General features: G+C 38.9%; 1 protein-coding gene across 4 annotated transcripts in view; it reads left to right on the top strand.

Annotated features, from left to right (window-relative positions):
* Window positions 1-3,971, top strand: part of ACTR3 (actin related protein 3) — a 57,419-nt gene extending 53,448 nt beyond the window's left edge. For 2 of the 4 annotated variants that reach the window (XM_065880998.1, XM_065880999.1), the window contains 2 exons: window positions 764-847; window positions 2,738-3,971. In XM_065880998.1, the coding sequence (XP_065737070.1) occupies window positions 764-847; window positions 2,738-2,833 (180 nt within the window). In that variant the 3' untranslated portion in view covers window positions 2,834-3,971. The remainder of the gene's footprint in view (window positions 1-763; window positions 848-2,737) is intronic. The other 2 variants (XM_065881001.1, XM_065881002.1) reach the window with 2 other exon arrangements.
* Window positions 3,972-15,651: the final 11,680 nt, after the last annotated feature.

Raw genomic sequence — 15,651 nt, 5'->3', positions numbered from 1 at the left:
AATATCTTATAATAACCTCTGATGTAAAATAATCTGAAAAAAATATATATGAATCACTTTGCTGTACACCTGAAACTAACACAATATTGTAAATCAACTATACTTCAATTAAAAAAAAAAAACAACCAAGAATTGGACACTAGGTATATTCATTGCTACTGAGGGGTCACTGCTTCTAGGCCTTTTTGGCAGTCAGAGCTAGGATACGTGTGAGTATCCATCTATATCTAGTTGGCTCTATTTATATAAATTAAAAACTATGGATTCATACTGATAATGCAAGTTCCAGAACACCATAAGGTTCATTCTAGCCTTCTACCTTCCCATCTTTGTAATGTTCTTCCCAGACAGTGAGAAACCTGGCTTCTGTTTTCTATAATACATTTGTTTGTGCTCAACCTGGAATACATATATAATAGTTTCAGAATTATTAATCCATACCACTGTGAGAAATAGACCCACTAACTGGAGTTCAGTGTTTGCTTAGTTTTTATCTTAAGCCTGAGGACATAGCCATAATACTGTGTTCACAGGTTACCTGGGTTAGTTCCTTTCCCTCACTTCAGTGTGGTTATGTTTCTAAAAAAATAATAAAATGAGCTTAATTTGTTTTTGTTGTATTCTGTTTTGCCATGTGTACCCCTCCCCCCACATCTTTTAAAGTTTTATTTACTTATTCTTGAGTATGTACATCTAAGGTTAAATGATACAGAAGTTGTTGTATGAATTTACCATTGAACTGATCTTACTATGTCTCTTATAGCCAAAACCTATTGATGTACAAGTCATTACACACCACATGCAGCGATATGCAGTTTGGTTTGGAGGATCCATGCTGGCTTCCACAGTAAGTGAGATGAAGCTTACTTTAAAATTTGATTTTTTTTTTAAGATAGAAGAATTTATCAGTACTTATACAATTTAAAAGAACAAGAGGAATTTCTTAAATTTTTATATAATATTTTTCAGGGAAGTTATTAAATAGAAATGTACACAGTATTTTAAAAAGTGGAATTCATTTGGATTTATTTTCTTTTTGTTTGTTTGTTTTTTTAGAGTGAACCTTTAAAGTTTTAAAATTTATCTGTAGGGAAAAATTTTTTAACCCTGTGGTAATACAGATATCTGAAGGTCATTGTTTTTTCTGTGCAAATATTTAAAAGCATTAAGAGTTACGTTTCATCACACGGGAAGTACGATGTTCTAAACTGAATAAAGGGAATTACTAAGATCCCTCTCCCCAAACCAAAACATCTTAAAACCCCTTTAAAAGATATTTTAACATTGTTAGCCTACTAAATAATGGTGTTTTATCCTGTAGTGCACAGAGTATTAAATAAAATGTAAGAACTTTTATCTGAATTATTGAAAACTATACAACCTTGGATTGAAAACCATTTAAAAATAAGAGGTAAAAGTTATTTTCTTCCTTAATTTGAATTGTCTTCAGTTGTGCCGTATAAGCTAGTTGAGTGTGTAATTTTGCCCTTTGAGAACCCTCCTGCACTGTTGGTGGGAATGTAAAGTGATACAGCCACTATGGAGAACAGTATGGAGGTTCCTTAAAAAACTAAAAATAGAACTACCATGTGACCCAGCAATCCCACTACTGGGCATATACCCTGAGAAAACCATAATTCAAAAGGACACATGTACCACAGTGTTCATTGCAGCACTATTTACAATAGCCAGGTCATGGAAGCAACCTAAATGTCCACTGAAAGATGAATGGATAAAGAAGATCTGGCACCATATATACCATGGAATATTACTCAGCCATAAAAAGGAACAAAACTGAGTTATTTGTAATGAGGTGGATGGACCTAGAGTCTGTCACACAGAGCGAAATAAGTCAGAAAAGAGAAAAACAAATACCAGATGCTAACGCACATATATGGAATCTAAAAAAAATGGTACTGATGAACCTAGTGGCAAAGCAGGAATAAAGATGCAAAAGTAGAGAAGAGACTTGAGGACACAGAGGGGGAAGGGGAAGGTGGGATGAAGTGAGAGAGTAGCATTGACATACACACTACCAAATTAAAATAGATAGCTAGTGCGAAGCTGCTGCATAGCACAGGGAGCAGTTCAATGCTTTGTGACCACCTAGAGTGATGGGATAGGGAGGGTGGGAGGGAGGCTCAAGAGGAAGGGGATATGGGGATATATGTATATGTATAGCTGATTCACTTTGTTATACAGCAGCAACTAACACAGCATTGTAAATCAGTTATACTCCAATAAATATATAAAAAAGGAAAAAAAACTTTGCCCTTTGAGAAATGAGATAACAGAGCATGGAACAGTCTGTCCATACCAGACAATGAGTGAGGAAAACAGGTTAATCTAGAAGTTTTTGTAGCATGACTAGGAGTAGTTTATCTGTAATTTAGATTAATGCTGCTGCTTTTCTTGATTCAGTGTACAGTGTGGGGAAAGCCTCAACAGAATGGTCTGAGCATTTGTGATTCAACCTTCCATTCCTCAGAATTTCAAAATCCCAGGAGAAACAGGTGTTGAGGAGGGGGATGGAGGGACTCGAGTTAAATGCTCCTTTTCAGTTTTGGTTATAGACTTAAAGCTGATTTTGAGTCATGGTTGCTAGAATTTCTAAGCTTTGTTCAAGTACCATGAATGGACTAATAATAAACATTTTAGATTTAACAAATCTATTTTAAAGCATGTGGAAAAGTGGTAAATTTTTGACCTTTACAAAAATATATGCTTTTATTTGCAGCCTGAGTTCTACCAAGTATGCCACACCAAAAAGGATTATGAAGAAATTGGACCTAGCATTTGTCGTCACAATCCAGTGTTTGGAGTCATGTCGTAAAATTGGCTTCATAGTTATTGGGGTTAGGGAGGTGGGGAAGAAATAATCTTTCTGATTACCTGTTTTGTCTGGATGGCTGGTTTTGAGGTTGTAAACCTGACTTGAAATAATAAGACCAAACATAATTATACAGGAATATTTTAATAAGTATATCAACATGCGAATGTAGAGGAGAGCCAAAATGATTAAGTGTTTTTCTTTAGATTGAATATTTGAATCTTAACGTGTAACAAAAAGAAGTGGGTTTTAGTTCTTTCTGTGCCCTGCTATTTTGTATATTATTGAATTATCCAAGATTTGATGGGATTTATCGGTATGTAGATAGCTCTATAATGCTTGAATTGTACACTCTGAAGTGTGCAATGCAAGAGCTTGTTTATATTTCATACTTTTTATACTTTGAGGAAAAAAAGTCAAAGAAAAACTAGTATTTGAGGGAAAAAAAATGACCAAGTAAAGGATAAATACAAAAAAATAGCCTGTGAGACTTGGCATACACACACACTCATGGGATTCCAGTTATTAGGAAGTGCTTCCGTACCCTATGCCCCCCAGTGGTTTTCTTTGCAAGTGCTTTTGGAACTAAGAAGCTAGTATCTTGGATTAACTGATGCCTGCTAGTGCTTTCTGATTACTCGCATTCTGTTTCTCGCTTTAAAGGAAAAGTAAAGACAAGACTGTTGGACCAGTATTGCAGTTCTGCAGTGTCATTTCTTATTAAAAAATGAATAATTTGATTACCCAAATTGGTATATTTAAAGCCTAACACCATTCTAATAAAGGCACAAATTTCTTTTTAATACTTGTTTCAAGCTCTTTAATCTCTTTATAAGTTAACTAATAAATCTATTTTCTTCAAACCTCTTCAGTAGTTCTTGAAAACATCACAACAGTTGGTTAGCAAGCTGACTTTTTTATGTGCTCTAAACAAATAATTGTGAACTTTTAATATGTTGAGTGCTTTCATTTTGATAACTGGATCTCCATTTGATATTTTCATTTGTATAACTCATTTGCAGTCTGAAAGTTTTTTTAGTGCCAGTCCCTGACATATCATGGAAAGTTAATTTTCATTGCCTTTTAAAATATCTGGATCATGAAGAACAAGTGATGAAAATAAATTAAAACTGAATTACCTTTTCTGTTTTTTTTTTAGAAGCAGTGTCATTCTACTTTGTGTTTATATATTTACATACTTTTATATTTCTGTTGAGATAGGATTCATTGAAATCTCTATAATGTATATGGTAGAAAATTTCTTATGAACTTGAAATTTTATGTTATTTATAGAAGACTAAAATGGGAGATGTTTTATAGGCTTTTAGAACTTAAGCAGTAATACCAGTGAACACTTGAACTTCATTATCCGTGAAAATAACACACAGGGTTAATATATATATATATACCTCTGTCCAAAAGTTGAACAATTTAATTGTTTTTGTTGTTTGTTTTTAATATAAAGGTAGAATTGGGGAGTAAACATTAGTTTTTATTTAGAGTGAATCTGGACATTTAAAATTATATTAATCATTTATGTGACTCTTAACCCTTTGAGTGGGGGAGTCAGGAACATACTGTGTGTCTTGTAGTGGTGATAGTATCAGGGTCACAGGTCTTCTTTTACTTGAAAAAGTATTTCATGAATGTTGTAAAAAAAAAAACTGTTCAAACAGTACCAAAGAGTACATAGTGAAAGTAGATTTCTTTCCTACACTAGCCTGTCTCATTTTCTCATCATTACACTGTTAGAATGTCTTACGTGTCCTTGTAATTTTCTGTGCATATAGAAATGACTATAGCTCCCTTATTTAACACAAATAGGAGCTTACTATATATGCTGTTTTGCACTTTGCTTTTCCAAAGATTTTTTTTTTTTTTTTTTTGCGGTACGCGGGCCTCTCACTGTTGTGGCCTCTCCCGTTGCAGAGCACAGGCTCTGGACGCGCAGGCTCAGCGGCCATGGCTCACGGGCCTAGCCGCTCCGCAGCGTGTGGGATCTTCCCAGACCGGGGCACGAACCCGTGTCCCCTGCATCGGCAGTCGGACTCTCAACCACTGCGCCACCAGGGAAGCCCTCAAAGATCCTTTGATACAGAACTAAATTGATAAGCATTGAAGAATTCATCCTCCTGGCCCAACGAAGTATTATTAGTATTGTCATAAATGTCTTTTCCATCTAGGATGGTTGAATAGTAAATAAGCAAGCTTGAAAGACATGTTTACAAAGCTGCAGATTACAGTCTCATGCATTCTTTAATAAAGATGTTCTTAACTATTTGATATGAAAATGTGAAGATCAGAAATTTTGCTTTAAGCTTAAACTTATTTGGGGAAACAAGACTCTAAACTTTTCCTGTATGTTTCCTGATGTATAATATGATAGAAACAGTGCTATTTATTTCTTTACATCTCTCCTGTCATTATATATCATTTCTTCTATATATAGCACCTTTGGTTATATACGTGTAGAGGTTGGCCAAGTGAATTAAAATCTGTAACACTGATTTGATGTCAGACTGCATGAGCGTGCTACATTGGAAGAACACTAGACTGAGGCCGGAGGTGGAAATTTTTATTCTGGTTCTACAAATTGATAATACAATTCCTCCAACTTTTTTTGTTGTTATTGTTAAAACATGAAAAATATATTTGTATAATCATGGACATATTGTTTGAACTTTCTGGACCTTAATTCAATTTATAATATAAATGTAGTAGTGTTATCTGGATTTAACAGTGCAGTTTTTATGAGTTGTGAGGATATAACCTAGCCTTTTCAATTAATTCATGTGTGGTAGTAAAGATGTCATCGAAGGTCTCCTCTCTAATAGGCAGGGCTTTGATCAATTGGGAAATATTAATGGACAGAAGTAAAATAGATGGTGGCTATCTAACTTGATGCCTACTCTTTAGTGAGTGCGGCTTCACCCTTAAACATTAGTAAATGGTGTAGACTGCAAGTTATCGCCCTCTTCATTCGGGTCCTTCAATACAATTCTTTGGTTTGTTTTCAAAGCTACTTTAACAGATGGAAATAAATTGTTCCTGCAGTTTCTAGAAATATCTTCAGAAATAATAAAATGAACTATAGGGATAATAGGCTATTACGTTCTTTATTCTTTACTTAATTTCTAGAGAAGTCCTAGAGAACATATCTATATAAATAGAAACTTTATTCTTTCAGATAACCCTAAAGGCGGTACCAGAGTACTTGTAACAATATTGAGGACATTATTTGTCATGTAAAAAGCTTATTTGTATCATTGTAGAGAGTGCTGTTGTTTCTTTAAATGCTGGACTGATCTGTCAGTAATAAAGTCCAGTGTATTTCTGATTTTCTTGCCAGCCCAGCTCTGACTCCTGTGACCCTGTACTCCCTGTTGTTTCGTAATACATCATCAATAGACTTGAGTACCTTGGATAGCCCTATGCAGTCTCATCTTTTAACTGTTAGCACCCAGAATCCCAGCTTAGGTTAAATGGGCACTAAATATATTAGCTAACATACTCACAAACCAAAATATGTGCAAACTCTAGGGGTGAAACATTCTCCCATTCATATTGGAATCCTGTGTTTTACAACATATTTCCATGTAATACCACTTGGTCTGTATAGTTGACCAAGGACAGAGTTGTTAGCGAGAAATTATAAAGAACTTTCACAGCAAGTTCTGAAAATAAGTAATTTATTTTTGTAATTAGGTCTATACCACACCTAAATTGACCTTAAGCAAGAATGTCTAGATTCTGCTTGTGAGTATGGAAAGTTTTTAGACTTCAGTGGAAACGGATTTCTGTTACTCATTGTTAATAACTCCTTAATACTGTAACATGTTCATCCCTCTTCCACATAACTTGTTTTTCAGCATACCGGAACTTTAGTTATAACCTGCTTGGTCCTGATAAAATCTTAACAAAAACAAGTTAAAATCTGTGGTTGTCTTTGGTATTCTCCATGCTATAACCCAGTTTAATTGATGCATTTGGGACCTGGAGTTGAAATAACACCTACTGGAATTCAGAATTGCATTAACATTGCTCCAGTGGTCACAGGAACAGAAAAAAAAAGAAAAATAGAATGAATGATTTAGAAAAAAATGGCATCTTGGGGGGAAAAAAACCCTGAAATAAGAAAATAAGGAAATTAAAAATTAGGAAGAAGAAAGGTATTTTTCTGTCATTTTGATTTAGCAAGTAATTATTCTTTACTGTTTTCCAGTGTTTCTTCACTTTTGGTGACCTTTATATATTACATTAAAACTAAGATGCTGAGTCAAAATAGTTTCAGTTTTATTCAAACACTGCAACTCATTTATACTACCTATATAGTGCATCAAGTCTGGGGCTTCTAATCCCAGAGGCGTTTCTTGACTACGTACTATGGTTCAAGCACTGCATGAAGATGAATAAAACATTATGTCCTGAGCTTATGACAGTTAGTAGCTGGGGAGGGTCAGCATGTTATGAATGTGGACAGGTTTGAAGAGTGCGGCATAAGATGGGAAGATGTTTGCCACCCTCAGACATTGAGACACTTGAAAATTGATGCCTTTAAGGTTGAGATCACACACGCACACAATTGACAATCAGTAACATTGTGGAATTTTCAGAGTTTGGTCTAGTTCAACTCACATTCTACAGATGAGGGAACACACTATGTGAGGCCGCTTAAGTACTTAGTGGCTGAATAGGACTCGTTGGTGATGATTGTTTTTATGTTTTGTTTATACTGAACAGCATATGGTTTATTAATTTTTGTTTTTCAGAATTTATTTGGCGGCTTGCTTCGCCTCTCAGACCCATCCTGTTGGGAGAGCTTATACCAGCATTATTGTGCTAGATGCTGCTGACGAGAGGGAGGTATCAAATGACCTAAATATGTGTCTACCAAGTTATGCATGATGCCCATAGTTACCAGGCTGAAGGGCTGAATGAATAGCAAGAGCCTAACACTCAGCAAGTCTATTCGAGGCTGAATTGGACGTTATGAGGCAATGATGTTTAAAAAGAAAGTAAAGGACACTTCATATACAGAACAACCATTGGAACCTTAAACTCTCCTGATCTAGGCCAAGTGGCATATTTGAGCTCTTACACATTTTGGCCATGTGCCTCTAAATTCTTGCTAAATTTATGTACCATATTTCCGCTCTCACTGATGCTCAAATTTAAATTTGTCAGTGATGTAACTGGATTTTTGCAAATTAGAAAGTACCTCAACTGGTTTTAAAAACTGGGAAAGCGTTTTTAGGCTACAAGTAAAAGTGAAGTTTGTGATATTGTTATGAAATACAATTCTTGGCATGTAGGAAGTCCTCAAATATTTCTTGAAGAATGATCTGGATCAAAAAGGACTTGTGGAAATGGTATTTTTGATCCTGCCACTGTTTTGAGTCAGTAATTAAAAAGAATACTTATGATGCAGGCAGGGTGATGTCTGTTTTAAAAATAGGTCACATATGTGGCATAAATTAAAATTCTATTTACACATCCATTTATAGCTGTCTTTAACTACATCCCTTGCAAGATAGGCCATTGAAAAAGTGGTTCAACCCTTAATATGTATGTATATTTTAACAACTTCAAGATCAAGGATCTGCTAATGAGCTCACGTTTGGATTACATTTGAGTTTGATGTCTGAATTCACCTGCCACTGATACATCTCAAAAGAAGTACGTTTATATGATCTGAGCAGTACTGTCTTTTCCTATTTCTCTTTCTTCACCTTTATAAAATGGAAGTTGTAACTCTGGACATTATTCCTTAGGGCACTGGAAGGATGCATTAAATGATTTTAAGTACTCTTCCCCCCCCATCCCCCATCCCCCCACCCCCACAAGGAGAAAAATACGGCTTCTTAAACCCCAAGTAGAAGACTGTGTTCAATCGTTAGCATTTTAGTATTCTTGAAATTGAAGTAATTAACTTGCTTTTGACCTATTTCACAAAGAAGACAAATGACTTTTTCAGAATTTAACAAGAGATGGAAGGAGTGGGGTGGCTTTTGAGTTTAGTCTTTCAATCCATCCACTAGGTGTCTCTCTTTTCTCCATTCATAAATGAATATATTTCAATTAGATTTGCTGCTATCAAGAACAATTTGGATCTGGGTTATAGGAACAACACATTTCACTTTCCCATCTAAAGGATGCCATCCTCCGCAATATACCTTTGACTTCAGTAAAAACGAAATGTTCCTTAGGCTGTTTCAGTAATGCACAGTGTGATTTATTCTGCAGTATCGGTTTGTTAACATTCCCTATGCTAAATACTGTTCAAGATGCAGGAGCATTATAGCAAAACAGAAATGGTGTTCTTTTCTGAGACTTTAAGGGTAGGCCTTGTACATTTTCTCTTTAGTGATGTAGATCATTGGAAAGGTGCCAAGTTAATTGCAAAATCAACAAAGAAATCTAAGGTCAGTTTCATCTCAAGTTACAAAGACATGATTTGATAATTGTCTTTAATTCATGCAGGTTTGCAACACCCATCAACTTAAGTTCCACATGTGTCTAAGGTTAATATATAAAGGGTAAATGAAGGTTTCTTACCCAGAAAAAAGTTCAGAACTACGTCCATTTTGCAACATGTGATCAAGAGCTCCTTGAGTGGTGTGTTTTACATATCAAACTGAACCTTAGGTGACAGGGTGGATTGGTTTGGCCAGTTGTCTCTTTGTATTTTAGCACAGAATTAACCATAGGTGTCCTGATCCTGAGATCCTTGAGCTTTGGCTTCGGAGAGGATTGTGTTTTCGGTTTTATATTCCAGAGTATATTTATTCAGGATATATATACCCTCTTCTGTTCTATAATTTAAATTGGTTATTTCCCACAGAAAATCTCAATTTTTTTTTTTTTTTTTTTTTACGGTATGCGGGCCTCTCACTGTTGTGGCCTCTCCCGTTGCGGAGCACAGGCTCCGGACGCGCAGGCTCAGCGGCCATGGCTCACGGGCCCAGCCGCTCCGCGGCACGTGGGATCTTCCCAGACCGGGGCACGAACCCGCGTCCCCTGCATCGGCAGGCGGACTCTCAACCATTGCGCCACCAGGGAAGCCCCGCTATTTCTTGATAATCAAATTCAGTTCAAAGAAGATTTTTGAGCCTCCATCACGTAGGAGGCACTGTGCTAGGACCTTGGTGGGGATACAGGGCACTTCGCAGTTACAGCTTAACTTGGAGACAGCCCTGAACATTACTAATGAAATGCAGCACAGTGTGTGTTTAAGGTTGTAGTGGGGGCCGAGAAAGCAAAAATTAGCTCAGACTGACAAAATATAAATATGCATTGCCCTTCATGAGGCACAGATAAAGCCAGCTGCAGAGTTAACGGGAAACAGTATTTCTCCCATGGACATGCTGCAGCCATGATGTGTCATAACAACTCTCTTCAAGTGACTGCTGCTTTTTTACTCACTGAGAAACTTTGTTTTCTAAATATCATAGACTATCAGAAATTTTGCTATTTGAAATTATATCAGTAAGATGAAATATCCCCCTTTTATGTAATTCACTTTGATACAAAAGTTGCCTTGGCTTGCAAGTGAGGGACAGAGCTTCAAACAAGGGTTTGGCAACACAGCACTGAACATATCAACTTTTGTTTCCAAGGATACAGAACCCTAGGTCCAATTTGTTGTTCAAACCTGATGTTCAGGCCTTTACACAGCACCCTGCCTTGCTCTGAGCCTATCACAATGTTGATTTATTTAAATTTCACCCTTCCGCCCAAATTGGTAATTTCCGCATTTCCTCCACGTGCAGTACATGTGCAGGTACTTTCATAGCAATGGATATTGTCAGACTATTGACTTTGTCAGACTATTGGTTTGCTTCTGGAAGCCTTAGGCTGATTGGGCTAGGACAGATGTCCACTTTGACAATTCTCAATGTAGCATTAAATCTATGTGTAATGTATTTACATAATACATATGTTGCATATATCCGTGTATCCTGTTTTTTCACTTTTAATGGTGTTGTGTGTAGATAATTTTTCTTCCACAAAGTAATATCTCTTCCTGGAGGCTGGCGTCTGTGCTTAAAATTCCATCTGATTTTTTTTTTCTCAGTGTCTTGACCAGCATTGTGCATACAGTAGATGTTCGATAAACACTTTCCACAAAGAAGCTTCACATCTTAGCTATCTCTTTGAGACTTTCTCCAAGTTTGAAACCTAACAGACTGTGGTATCCTCTTCCTCACAATTCTCCCTCTGCTTCATAAAGTGCAAGTTACCCAGGCAATGAGGCGCGGTGCAGTTGAAGCTTTTTATAGCTCCATCTGTCTGCAGTCACCTAAATGTCAGTGGATAGATGTATTTGTCATAATGTGCAGTAAGTGCAAATAAGCCCCCAGTTAGTAGTATCACTAGAGATAAAATAGATTGACAGGAACTCAGAGGTGATAAACTGTCAGATTGCACTCTAAGGAAATACAGCATGTCATTGGTAGCTGAAAATGTGCAGAAGTAAATGCACAATTCCTCACTCCAACCTGATTTGTTTTCAAACCTTTGCGTATTTACTTTTGTTCATCCACCACTTTGGTTGAAATAAACCATTAATTAAAAACAGCTCAGGAAAACCACTGATGACGTTAATAGATCTCAACACAGCAGCAGCAGAACAGTCTCAATTCACCGAACTGCCTTCCAGGCGGGCCTTGCCCTTTCTGTAGAGGATGGTGGAGAAGCAAAAGTCTCTGGCTCTCAGGGGCTGCTGGGGGATCGGTGTCGCTGATCATCTTATGCCTAAAGTAATGCTTTTCCTTGAAACTTAGGTATGCAGGGATTCATAAAACCAGCAGAAATAGGAAGTAACAGAGAATGCCTTTTGAGTAACCAGGAAGGATTTGGTAAAAGCCCACACGCTGCATAATCCATGCTCCTTCCTCATGCTTGTGCCCCTTAGTTCGTGTTTGCCTGACACGCGGTCCTGAAAGCTCTCTGTTCCAGTGTTTGCTCCCTAATGAATGTCAGTATATTCGATTCTGAGCTAGTGACAAGGGACTTACCTGTGTTCCTGTCCTTACATTCCTCTGGATGTACTAAATGGTTTAAGCCCGATCACTTCAGTGATGAACACTGGAACGGTTTTATTTTTCTCCACAGAACGCGCGTGAAGGAAGCTGGGGGAGAGTCAGTCGCAATGTGTGCTGTTATGTTCCTCAGGATCCGCTGTTTTGTGGTCTGGTTGTGTTATTAAAATTGCAGTCTCAAGTCATTTCAAAACCCCTGTCCTTTACCTCAGCTCAGATTGGCCAGGGTTGCCCCAGCAACTTGACGCTAAGACGTCCATGCACCTTCCACGTTGCCAAAGCAGACATCTCCAGACATCAGGAAACATTCTCTTAGAGCCGGTCCCCCAGCCTGGGTGAGAGTCTGGGGACAAACTGAACACGTCCTTTTCTCTTTGTGAAGGAGAGAGAGAAGCCACGTTCTCAAGAAGAAAACTGAGGTGGTAACCCACTCCCCGTCTCCAGCTGTCTTTATCCCGTCTTTGTCCCCACCAGGCTGACAACCAGTGCTTTACAGACCACTGTCTTCTGCGGCTCCTGATGGAGTTTCCCATAATGCTGAACCAAATGATGCTGAGATGCTGAACCAAACATCTCCAGGATGCTGTTCTTCCTGGCTGGCTCTCTCTCTACACTGAGTCCCCAGTCCTGCCGTCCCCAGTATCACTCCAGGAGTGGGTTTCATTTTCAGGACCACATGTGTTGCCGGAGATACTCTGACCTGTCTTGAGCTCATCTTCTGAGATTTGGCAGGAAGAATCGACACACGTCAGCAAGGCCTGAATGCACCGTGTATGTGAAAGATAATGAACATTCCCAGTCATGATCCCAAGCCTTGGTTTTGATAATTTTTCCACAGAAAGATTCAGTTCTGTTCAATAAATATTAAGTAGTTGAAAGAAGAGTGTTTATATTTTTTGCTACCTGGAAAACGGTAACTAGTTAAAAATATAACTACCAGTTATATATATTACTACCAGTAATATAACTACTATAATTCCCTGGCAGTCCAGTGGTTAGGACTCTGTGCTTTCACTGCTGAGGGCACAGGTTCAATCCCTGGTTGGGGAACGAAGATCCAGCAAGCTGTGCAGTGTGGCCAAATTAAAAAAAAAAAAATACAAAACAAAAAACTACTATCTATTGAACACCTACTCTGTGCTAGGCAGTGTTTTCGATACTTCACACTTAATCCCATGAATTGGGCATCACTAGGTCCATTTACAGAGGAGAAAAATGAAGCTGAGTACGGATGAAAGACTTGACCAAGGCAGAATCCATTTGGATACATGTAACAGAAAAATCCAACACAAATGGATTAACTAAATAAGTAAGAATGTAATCTTGTATTGAAGCAGTCTATAGGTAGGTCACTCCAGGACTGATTAATCTGATAATCCACTGACCTCATCAGGGACCCTGTTTTCTCTATCTTTCTGCCGTGCCAGTCTCAGCACGGGAGGCTCTGTGTTTGGGCTGTCTCTTCCCATGGTTGACAGTGAATGGTTGCTTTTTCAGGTCTCCTGTCCGGACATAATCACGTCCAGCAGCAGAAGAGACTTCTCTTCCTGGATGATCTTTTTTAAGAAAACGGGCAATTTCCTACACGCCTCCCAGAAGAGTTCTCCTTACGTCTCCACGGTCAGAATTACAACATATGCCCATGCTAAACTGAGTGGATTTCAGTGTCTGGCTGAGTGAGAGCAAGCGGAAGAGTGTATCTTACTGAGATAAATCGGCTGCTTGGAATGGGTGTGTGTGCACGTGTTGGATTGTGGGATACACAGCTCCCCTCAGAGCAGAGCAAGGATTCATCCCTAAGCCTGGGCTTGTCTCACGCATTCCCCAAACTCACATGTGCATAAACGTTTACTGTGTGTGGCTATTATGAAAAATGTGGCTGGAACAGATCCCAGTGTTTGAGAGATTTACACTTGTGATTATATTTGGGTTAGGTAAGTATTAACATGTGTTCACTTTCTCTGAATATTGGCCAAATGGTGTGTGGAGCAACTATGGTCTTGAAGAGTGTGACGTCATAGCAACAGGACAACTTAGCTCCTCTGACCGGTGTTTTAGTCTCTTCTTACATAGCATCCCTTTCACTCTCTCCTGACGGAGGAGTAGTTGTGGCTAATGAGTTTGGGAAGGCAGACAGATTGAAGAGGCCCTTGAATTTCAGGCCAACGGATATAGACTTTTGTTTTCTCTAAGGAATATGGAGTCATTGAAGACTTCAGCCAGAAAATGACCCCCAACTGTGATTTAGGAAGATTAATTTATCAGGGTGGATGGGAAGAATTGATTGAGAGAAAAATCAGAGGTCTTTCCCTTTGTAGGAGGTATGACTTTCAGTCCATCAAGTCTAGTGTACACGAAACACCCATTTCTTTCTTTCTTTCAGGTTGAGTTTTCTGATAGGGATAATAGGAAATTCAGTCTCTATCGTTGTTTGGCACTCCTGCCTTCCCAAGGACGCTCTCAAATCTTGAAACTTAATGAGGTTCCTGAGAGGCTTGGGAAGGACCCCTACGCTCCACTCCATCATGGCTGCACTGACATCTGTAAAGTTGAGTGGCCTCCTGTGGTGTAGGGTATGGGAAGCTTTCCTAAGTCTAGGATCCTTGGAGTCCAAGGTCCAGGTTCCCTGAAGACCACACAGCCCTCTCCTCTGAGTGGTGTTTCCTCTTCAGGGTGCTACCATCAGAAGTATTCGGGTAACTCCTCCCATCACCCTTTCCCAACCTCTGACCTCTTTTTAAATTTCATTTATTTATTTTTGGCTGCACTGGCTCTTCATTGCTGCGTGTGGGCTTTCTCTAGTTGCGGCGAGCGGGGGCTACTCTTTGTTATGGTGCGTGGGCTTCATTGCGGTGGCTTCTCTTGTTGTGGAGCACGGGTTTTAGGTGCGTGGGCTTCAGTAGTTGTGGTACGTGGGCTCAGTAGTTGTGGCGCATGGGCTCACTTGCTCCGCAGCACGTGGGATCTTCCCGGACCAGGGCTCGAACCCGTGTCCCCTGCATTGGCAGACGGATTCTTAACCACTGCGCCCTCTGACATCTTATTAAACTTTGCAATCAGTGGAATTTGTAGACTTCACGTGTAGAATTTGATGTGTTTGGATAAATGGAATAGCCATATAACCACAGCCCAACCAAGATCCAGAACATTCCTCTCACTCAAGAAAGCTCCCTTTTGCCCCCTTCCTCTCAATCCTCCCCCCTACCCCAAGGCAGCCACTCTACTGAGTGCTGTCCCTATCAATTAGTGCACATGTTCTAGAATTTACTATAAATAGAATCCTTCGGCTTTCACTCAACATTGTATATATGAGACTCCTCCACACGGTTGTGTATATCAATATTCATTTTTGGTGCTTAGTACTACCTTTATATTGTTGCATAGTATTCCACTTCTTTCATTTCGTAAGTCTTTTCCTGTCTCTCCTCCTCTTTCCTTAAAAGCATCTCCTTTGTCCCCTTGTTGCCCTCAAAGGCATTAAGTGCGCTTTCTCCAATAAAAGCCAGAAAGGATTTTATGAGAGGCCAGGATGCACCAAGTGTTCAGCTGTCTTCATGGAATGGAGGAGGGAAATGACAACATGAAAACACACAAATTAATCTCAGGAAGTTAGCCCACCACTTAATTCTCCAGAAGAGAGAAAATGCAGGCCTGAGTTAGCGTGGAGTGTGCGAACAGGGTCAAGAGAGTGGGTATGAGAAAGCTGGTTCAGAGCGGCTGTCGATGGAGTTCAGTGAATCCTGAGACCCAGGCAGAGGTGGAGGAAAGACCGTGCTGGGC

The sequence above is a fragment of the Phocoena phocoena genome, chromosome 7 (assembly GCF_963924675.1).
Source record: "Phocoena phocoena chromosome 7, mPhoPho1.1, whole genome shotgun sequence".
In the NCBI taxonomy this organism is placed as follows: Eukaryota; Metazoa; Chordata; class Mammalia; order Artiodactyla; family Phocoenidae; genus Phocoena; species Phocoena phocoena.
The sequence above is the reverse complement of the archived record's forward strand: the minus strand, read 5'-3'. Positions and strand labels throughout refer to the sequence as shown.